Source organism: Borostomias antarcticus (assembly GCF_949987555.1).
Source record: "Borostomias antarcticus genome assembly, chromosome: 16".
In the NCBI taxonomy this organism is placed as follows: Eukaryota; Metazoa; Chordata; class Actinopteri; order Stomiiformes; family Stomiidae; genus Borostomias; species Borostomias antarcticus.
This window is the reverse complement of record NC_140249.1, coordinates 4,063,090-4,072,366: the sequence shown is the minus strand read 5'-3', so window position 1 is coordinate 4,072,366 and position 9,277 is coordinate 4,063,090. Positions and strand designations below refer to the sequence as shown.

The 9,277-nt window shown below is 47.6% G+C and overlaps 1 protein-coding gene across 1 annotated transcript; it reads right to left on the bottom strand.

Annotated features, from left to right (window-relative positions):
• Positions 1-3,979: 3,979 nt before the first annotated feature.
• Positions 3,980-5,059, bottom strand: sox11a (SRY-box transcription factor 11a; the record flags this gene model as incomplete). The annotated part of the gene is made up of 1 exon (XM_084450642.1): positions 3,980-5,059. One exon carries the CDS (start codon positions 5,057-5,059, stop codon positions 3,980-3,982), a length of 1,080 nt encoding a protein of 359 aa, XP_084306768.1.
• Positions 5,060-9,277: the final 4,218 nt, after the last annotated feature.

Sequence of the window (9,277 nt, the reverse complement as noted above, 5' to 3'; positions counted from 1 at the left end):
CATTTGGCCCGTGGTCCGGTGGCTCTAGCCCAGAGCAGATATTTCAGAGGAGCACAAAATCAATGTTCAGATTCTACTGGGAATCGGCCGGGAATCCATTAGCAACTTTGACCAATAGGTCAGCTAAAGTAATAGCGAGATAAATGTTTTATTACAGATTTGCAAACGGACTTAATGGGAGAGGGCTAAAGCCTGGTCGGTCATGCGCGGCTGATATTCATAATTAGATACTATTGGTGTAATGAACACAAATCTGTGTCTGGGCTGGCCTCCGCAGCTCTGATGTGCCATTAGTTAGGTGAGAGGGATTCGACTAACCTGACCTGCAGAGAAGACCAGCTATATGGATGGGTGTGTGGGGTTAGACGACCAGCTACATGGATGGGTGTGTGGGGTTAGACGACCAGCTACAGGGATGGGTGTGTGGGGTTAGACGTCCAGCTACAGGGATGGGTGTGTGGGGTTAGACGACCAGCTACATGGATGGGTGTGTGGGGTTAGATGACCAGCTACAGGGATGGGTGTGTGGGGTTAGATGACCAGCTACATGGATGGGTGTGTGGGGTTAGATGACCAGCTACATGGATGGGTGTGTGGGGTTAGATGACCAGCTATATGGATGGGTGTGTGGGGTTAGACGACCAGCTATATGGATGGGTGTGTGGGGTTAGATGACCAGCTATATGGATGGGTGTGTGGGGTTAGACTGCCAGCTACATGGATGGGTGTGTGGGGTTAGACTGCCAGCTACAGGGATGGGTGTGTGGGTGTGTGGGGTTAGACGACCAGCTACAGGGATGGGTGTGTGGGTGTGTGGGGTTAGATGACCAGCTACAGGGATGGGTGTGTGGGTGTGTGGGGTTAGATGACCAGCTACAGGGATGGGTGTGTGGGGTTAGATGACCAGCTACATGGATGGGTGTGTGGGTGTGTGGGGTTAGATGACCAGCTACATGGATGGGTGTGTGGGGTTAGATGACCAGCTACAGGGATGGGTGTGTGGGGTTAGACTGCCAGCTACAGGGATGGGTGTGTGGGTGTGTGGGGTTAGACCAGGGAATCATGGACAGGGTTCATCTGTACCTCTGAAGCCAGTATGCAGAGGAGACCAGGAAGCTCATCTGTGACATATCAAAGTCATTAGAGATGACTCAACTGTGGTGTTTTATTAGAATATGTAAGCTGCGTTGTAATTGCATGATATTACAGCTGAGATGTAATGAATAAAGTGCCTTTATTGTGGACAGTAGTTCCCCTGTCTTAGACCGAAGCAGTCAAATGCGCATACTGTAGTTGAAAGACTCAAGTCTGCTGTGATCTAAATAGACCTGCAACATCCTTTCATTTCTCTAACACCATGTTTACTTCTCTTTATGGTTTATGAGTTATCACAGCAGCCGCATTCATTCAGTCTGAGTCTTGCACTAAAAGGAATAAGACTATCACACAATTGCAGCGTATTCTTAGGAGTGACAAGCAGTGCATATATGTAATGAATGTAATTTTGAGAATGTTGTGACACGTACATTTATTTATACACTCTTGTACACCCAGGACATGTTTTGCACAATTTAGGCATGCTATGAACATACCTACTGCTCTATACACTTCTTTATTTGCACTCTTGTACTGTATATTTGGATTTCTATATCTGTACATTTGTATTGGATTTTGTTGCCTTTGATGCTGCAACAGTGCAATTTCCCCCCCAGGAATCAGTAAAGTACACTACTACTACTGCTACTACTACTACTACTATTACTATTACTATTACTATTACTAATACTACTACTACTACTACTACTACTACTATTACTATTACTATTACTACTACTACTATTACTACTGCTACTACTACTAATACTATTACTATTACTACCACTACTATTACTACTACTACTACTACTACTACTGCTGCTGCTGGGAGATTGGGAGGCAGAGGCAGGGAGCTCAAAGGCCGGGCGGGGGGGTCTCACACTGAGAGGGACGGCTCCCGTTTCCAATGCCGTCTCCAAGAGGCCACACGGTCTCACCAATCACAGAGCTCGGAATGCTCGGGGCGCGCAATTCAATTTTTTAAAGGCACGGAGCCCCTTTTCCCCGGACCTTCTGTTAATGGTTTGAACAGTAACACATTTCAACACATGGTTTACAAGTTTCTCTTTTTTGTTTTTATTAAATGTGAATTCACACGTCAGTTTGAGTTCATCCATTTCAGTTGAGTCTCAACAATATTCTCATGTAGCCTACATACAAAATAGGCATAAATCTGTCAAGACATCATTTTCAAACTCAACTTACATCTGTGTACATACATTATATTCACAAACTGAAAGGACAGTTGATGGTGGTATGTACTTGTTTATTAAAAGATGAGTCAAAGGGAAATTCACACTTGGAATGTGAAGTAACTACTGCCTAGGACTCCAACAATGTCTTGGCATATAATTAGGTCATATTCCAAACCTTGTATCCAAACGGACTTCATATGTAAGACCCACATAAAAATAAACAATATCTGTTTTAAGTGCCAGAAATAAAAATACAGGTTTATGGTTAATGTCTTAAGAAAAGAAGGCAGTCTGAGTCTTCAGTCGAAAATAAGAGTTTCATTTCATGAAACAGGACTATGGAATGTTTTTTTTTTTCTTCTTTTTTTTTTGCTTGCTTGTTTGACCTATGCCAGACCACCCACATGGCAGCTTGCCTATTTCAGCACTTTTTTCTCCTTAGTTTTTGGGTCAAATTCACTTTTGGTTATATATATTTATATTTATATATGCCCAATATCCAATCTTGTGAGTTAAATAACATTCAAATTGGGATATTTGTTTGTCTTTTCTTGTTCATATGCATCACACCACAAGGCCATATCTGTGTTGTTTTGTATCAGTTCCAGCTGATTGGCATGTTCCCTGTCATGGCAGGTTGAGCCTCGTGACAGGTTCGGATGTTGACAGTGCACATGTCTGTTTTTCCATCACTTGCTACAGAAATGCAGATGGTCTGTATTTAAGAGTATATTGCACAAAAAATGAGGGGGAAAAAACAGTATGTGCCATAAAAAATACCAAAATCCAGTTTCACACCTGCGATTTGGGACCCATCCACATATCACGAGTATGATTTACATAAACTCCTAGCTTTACTATATTACAGTACATATACAATCTTGAAACTAGTTTCAGCTCTGAGGTATGTGTTCCCCAGGATGCCACTGTCTGTCTACAAATACTCAACAAATCTGCTCTACAACTGTACAAAACCTAGTTTAAAATCACAAGGCATTTTAATGCAAGTTTTAATTTAACTTAATCCTTAAAACCAGGACTCCCTTGCATGCTAAAACAAATGATGAAGGGAAGAAGTGCCTGAAACTCACTGAAAGCACAGTAAGAACATTCCCTTTTTACTGTACAAAAATATGCCTGAAAATATCTTACTTTCTTTTAAAAAGATGAGGTCTGTTATGTATCAAAATGTTCCCTCCACACCTGTATTCTGAAGAGGTTTAGGCTGCTTAATTTTCAAATCAGGAGGTAAACGGAACCAGTTACAAAAAACAAACGTTTGCGGCATATAGAAATTACATAAAACCATTGTAAAGTAACATCCTGAACATTGTCAGTTCACAGATTTGCTTTGAGTCAGTCCACAGTCCTACGTTTTCAGCTCCCTGCAGTTTTAAGAGGATAAGATGCATAGAAGTTCACAGATTTTTCCCTTTGTGGTCCGTCTAAGCTGAACAGTAATTGTAGACCTACAGAAAAATCCATAAAACCCTGTCATGCTGCCAGAAAAACGTCTGCAGACTTTTTTTGCTACAGTACCAGCTTCATACGCATCTAATTCCTCAAACCTCACCTCGCCTCCTCCCCCGGACCCCAACAAACCTCAGAGGAGTCAGGGATAGGAACAACTTGAACAGGACGTATAATTTAATTTATCCTTCTCTGTTATTACTCGGGATCTTTTCAATTTAGTACGTGAACACCAAGTCAGAAAAGTTCGCCTCCAGCCAGTCCCCTGCTATCATCTCACTGAGCTCTGGTGTGCAATAGTCTGGAAATTCAAAGTGAGAGCCCAGACTGCCCTCGCTAAAAGAGTCCAAGTCCTTATCCACAAGAGAGAGGGAGAGATTTCCTGAATTCGGGTTCCCCAGCTCCAAACCTTGAGCATTAGGGGCGAAATTTAAACTGAAGTCAAAAAGCAAGTCGTCCGCGTCCTCGCTTGAGCTGGAAGATGTGGACACGGACCGCGACGATGCTGGTGAAACAGACGCAGGGTACATTGTGCTCTGCTTAGTGATGTTCTTGAAATTGTAAAAGAGTCTGTTAGGGGCCGCGTTCCGTACCTCTTCATACATGCTCGCCCCCTCGGACTCAGCAGAGGAGCTCAAAGTTGGGCTTGCGGGAACTTTAGCCACATTATACGGCCTCAGCGGCTCCTCCTCGTCCTCGTGTTTAATCCTCATGCGAAAGTCCTCCTCGTAGTCATCGTCGTCCTCCTCATCGGTTAGTTCACTTTTGACAGTCTTTGTAACTTTTAGGTTAGGGAACACACAGTCATCCACGTAACCGTGGGATGATTTAGAACCGGTTTTCGTTTTTATTTTCGCGCATTTCTTCCCGGGAGTCTTTGTCATTTTTGCGCATTTCTCCGGAGATGGTGCTGATGATTTTGAACCGTCAAGCTTTGGTTTTTTCTTGGGTCTGTACTTGTAGTCGGGGTAGTCAGCCATGTGTTTTAACCGGAGCCTCTCTGCTTCTCTGATGAACGGAATCTTCTCACTGTCCTTCAGCATCTTCCACCTCTTCCCGAGCCGTTTGGAGATCTCCGCGTTATGCATGTCGGGGGACTGCTCCATAATCTTTCTCCTCTCGATCTTAGACCACACCATAAACGCGTTCATTGGTCTCTTAATGTGACCGGTCGCCGTCTTGCACCAGTCTGGGTTGATCGGCACCGGGCTGCACGCCATAAATTCACTCTCCTCCGAGTCGGTAGCATCCCTGGACATGCTGCCCTCCGTCTCGCTGTTGTCGGTGTGCTGCACCATGGTCCCCCCGTCGCCAAGTTCTCGCTCCCCCGGACGCACGCAGTGTCGCTCAGTGTCCTCGCAGACAAAGTGGCTCTGCTCTGCTCTGCGCACTAGTGTGTCCTCCGTGTCTCCAAGCTCTGCACTCTTTTCCAGAGTTACAAACTGCCTTCTTAACTAGTTATTAGCTTTTTCATGTCCATTACGTCATTGATATCTATCCAATCACGTCTGCTCCACTCCGCCCTTACAGACTCCATACAGTCCGTTAACCCTTCACTCCCCCCCCCTCCTCCCGGCTGCTCATTGGAGGTGGGGTTTGTAGGTGGGTCGCTCTGCGGAGTGTCTGGAGCCATGCTGAGACAGACGGGCATATTACACACACACACACACACACACACACACACACACACACACACACACACACACACACGCACACACACACACACACACACACACACACACACACACACACACACACACACACACACGCGCCCGCACCGAGAGCTCCTAGGATGAACATCCAACTAACCCAAAACCACTAATAGCGAAACGATTTTTAGATTGTCAGCGCCTTTGGTTTATATCCCATCTGTATCCGTACGGACAGTTGAGGATGAGCTGGGTCGGGTATTTCTGAGATAGAGATAGATCGAGAGAAAAGGCTATCGCTCGCGGTTGTTGTCTGTTTATGTATTGTTGGCCCTAAATCGGAAACTGAAGGTGGCGCTTGGACACTGTTGCAGCAGCGCAGCGTCTGGATGGTGAATGGATATGTTGTAACGGAAGCGTTCGAGTCGGTATGAGCATCCACACTGACATGCCAACAACAATATCACACCTTCATTAGAAGGTGCTAATTGTTTCCTGTCTTCATGGTTAAATAGAAATCGAATTAAATTGTTACATCAAAGCTTGACATTTATAATTGTCCCTGGCCTCTGTAATTCACACCTATAGCCTACTGATTATATATATATATATATATATATATATATATATATATATATATACACACACACACACACATTAGAATGACAACAATTTGGATGAAGCCCTATTATTTAATGCCATCTATATTTGCCCACTATTAAATCAATGTGTTTATGTGAGTCAACCAATTAAATATTTGATGTGCAATAGCATGGTGTAAATACAGTAAATAACTCCCTGATGTTGATACAGTCGTGATCATGCCATCATCTGATCCTGCGACGCTGCCTCAGACAAACAACAACGTGTGTGTGTGTGTGTGTGTGTGTGCAGCCGCGAGCCCGACACAGGACCCCCTGCTGGGCTACGGTGGCAGGAGAGACCAGCAGCAGGGAGACCTCTCTGGCTGCTCTCTCTCCCCCCCAGCTCAGCCTGCCAGGCTGATCTTGGCTGCTCTCTCTCCCCTAACTCTGCCTGCTAGGCTGCTCTAGCCTGCCCTCTTCTCTCTATCTGCCTGCTAGGCTGCTCTAGCCTGCCCTCTTCTCTATCTCTGCCTGCTAGGCTGCTCTAGCCTGCCCTCTTCTCTATCTCTGCCTGCTAGGCTGCTCTAGCCTGCCCTCTTCTCTATCTCTGCCTGCTAGGCTGCTCTAGCCTGCCCTATTCTCTATCTCTGCCTGCTAGGCTGCTCTAGCCTGCCCTCTTCTCTGTCTCTGCCTGCTAGGCTGCTCTAGCCTGTTTTCTTCTCTATCTCTGCCTGCTAGGCTGCTCTAGCCTGCCCTCTTCTCTGTCTCTGCCTGCTAGGCTGCTCTAGCCTGCCCTCTTCTCTATCTCTGCCTGCTAGGCTGCTCTAGCCTGCCCTCTTCTCTATCTTTGCCTGCTAGGCTGCTCCCTCCCCCCTATCTCTGGCTGGTAGCCAGAACGGCTACAAGGGGGGAAAGACCTCCTGCTTTTTTTCCTTGTCCCCTAGAGGGCAATCACTTACCCTTCTGAAACCCTCCCCCCACCCACCAGCCAGCTCACTCCTCTACCCCCCCCCCCCCCCACCCAGCTCACCCCTCTATCCCCCCCGACCTGCTCACTCCTCTACCCCCCCCAACCCGCCCAGCTCACCCCTCTATCCCCCCCCAACCCACCCAGCTCACCCCTCTATCCCCCCCTCCCCATCCAGCTCACTCCTCTACCCCCCCCCCAACCCACCCAGCTCACCCCTCTATCCTCCCCCACCCAGCTCACTCCTCTACCCCCCCCCCAACCCACCCAGCTCACCCCTCTATCCCCCCCCACCCACCCACTCAGCTCACTCCTCTACCCCCCACCTCTCCCTTCCTATCCCCGGGAGCAGACAGACAGACTGGTAGGCTCTCTCTGAGACAGACAGACAGACAGACAGACAGACAGACAGACAGACAGACAGACAGACAGACAGGCAGACAGACAGGCAGACAGGCAGGCAGGCAGGCAGGCTCTCTCTGAAACAAAGATACTGCTTTATCATGACCACTCTGTTCATTAAGCCTGATCAGATATGTGTGACAGTGCACAGTGTGAGGAGGCTGCCTCACACACACACAAACAAACACACACACACACACACACACACACACACACACACACACACACACACACACACACACACACAAACAAACACACACACACACTTACACACACACAAACAAACAAACAAACACACGCATGCTCCAGCCATGCATTTTCATTAACGGTGCACTGATTTGGATGTAGCTTGTTTGGGATTTTTTTGTGATGTAGCTGGAAATCATAATAAACATATCAAAATAAAATATCCAAATGCTGGCAGTTTAATTCATTCTAGTGCAGGACATACTGTAATATGTCATATTATTTCTAAAGTAATGATCCTACACCTGTGGGCCGAAACATCTGAATACACCTATTGTAGTCTGGCATAGCCAGAGCTATTTCCACACGTTGTTTACGCTGTGCCAGCGCTGGAGAAAGGTCTGGCTGGACTCATTACCATTCGGGGGAAAAAACACTTTGCCGGAGCGGTTGGTGTTTAACATAGTCTGGGTTGGCGCCACTGATTGGGCAGTAATAAATTAATGAATTAAACTAAAGGCTTATCCCCAAAACCTACATCCGTTGAGTCAGACTACACCTATTGTGATGGATTTTTGCATGTATTCAGAGTCACTTCTCCCATGCTTATCCCTGTGTACTGTGCACTAGTGGTCTGATAACCCTGGTAGTACTGAACACCTTCCTCCTGTCCCCAGCTCCCAGCCCAGCCTAACCCAGCCTAACTCAACCCAGCCTAACTCAACCCAGCCCAGCCTAACTCAACCCAGCCTAACCCAGCCCAGCCTAACTCAACCCAGCACAGCCTAGATAAGCCCAGCCCAACCTAACCCAGCCCAGCCTAACTCAACCCAGCCCCGCCCAGCCTAACCCAGCCCAGCCTAACTCAACCCAGCTCCGCCCCGCCCCGCCCCGCCCCCCCTGCTCCAGCAGCAGCAGGTGTGTGTGACGGCCCCACGGTGAACATGAATCACCGGCCTTCCTAATGACGAGCATGTAGGCCGGCTGGCCGCCTCATTAGCATGGCTCGTTATTGGCGGAGAGTGAGGTGGCGGTGTCAGCGCGTGCGGGGCTATGACTCATCCTCGGAGGGCCCAGCGCCATGCGTGGCTCAGCCGCGTACGGGGGGAGGGAGGGGACGGTGACAATACACTCCTCCTCCTCCTTCTCTTCCTCCTTCCCTCTTCCTCCTCCTCCTCCTTCCTCCATCAGGCCTCCCCACGGCCACTCCCCTGTCACAGACTGGGAGCCATCAACAATCAGAGTAGGAGCTGTAAGGTTTAGCCATTAGATTTCCCCTGTCCAATTTCAAAATATAATAATTACTGACAGTGTAAAAAATGAAAATAAAGGTTTGAAATCAAGTTGTTTGTACCGTATCAGTATTTCTAATGCCTTTAAGTCAAAACCGTCAATGTTTACTCGCTTCTTTTCATGTCCTGGTGCGGCGAGACAACATTCTTATTCCAGGGCAGTGGAGTGTTGCATTAAGTGAGCGTTTTCATGTAGGAAAGAAATAATCCGGCTCGGGTGCTTATCTGAAATCCCCCCAAAGCAGCTGGCGCTCCCACAAAGGGGCAGTGAGGCGCTGGATCAATACCAGGCCCGGCCGGGGGGGGCTATCTGACGCGCCGCAAGTGCGGGGTCCGCCAGCTCCTCCGCTCTGCATACAGTGGCCTCCAGACAGGTGTCGACTTCTGGAAGCCTCTATCTGATGATGGGCTCACAATGGACCTCTGGGGGGGTGAG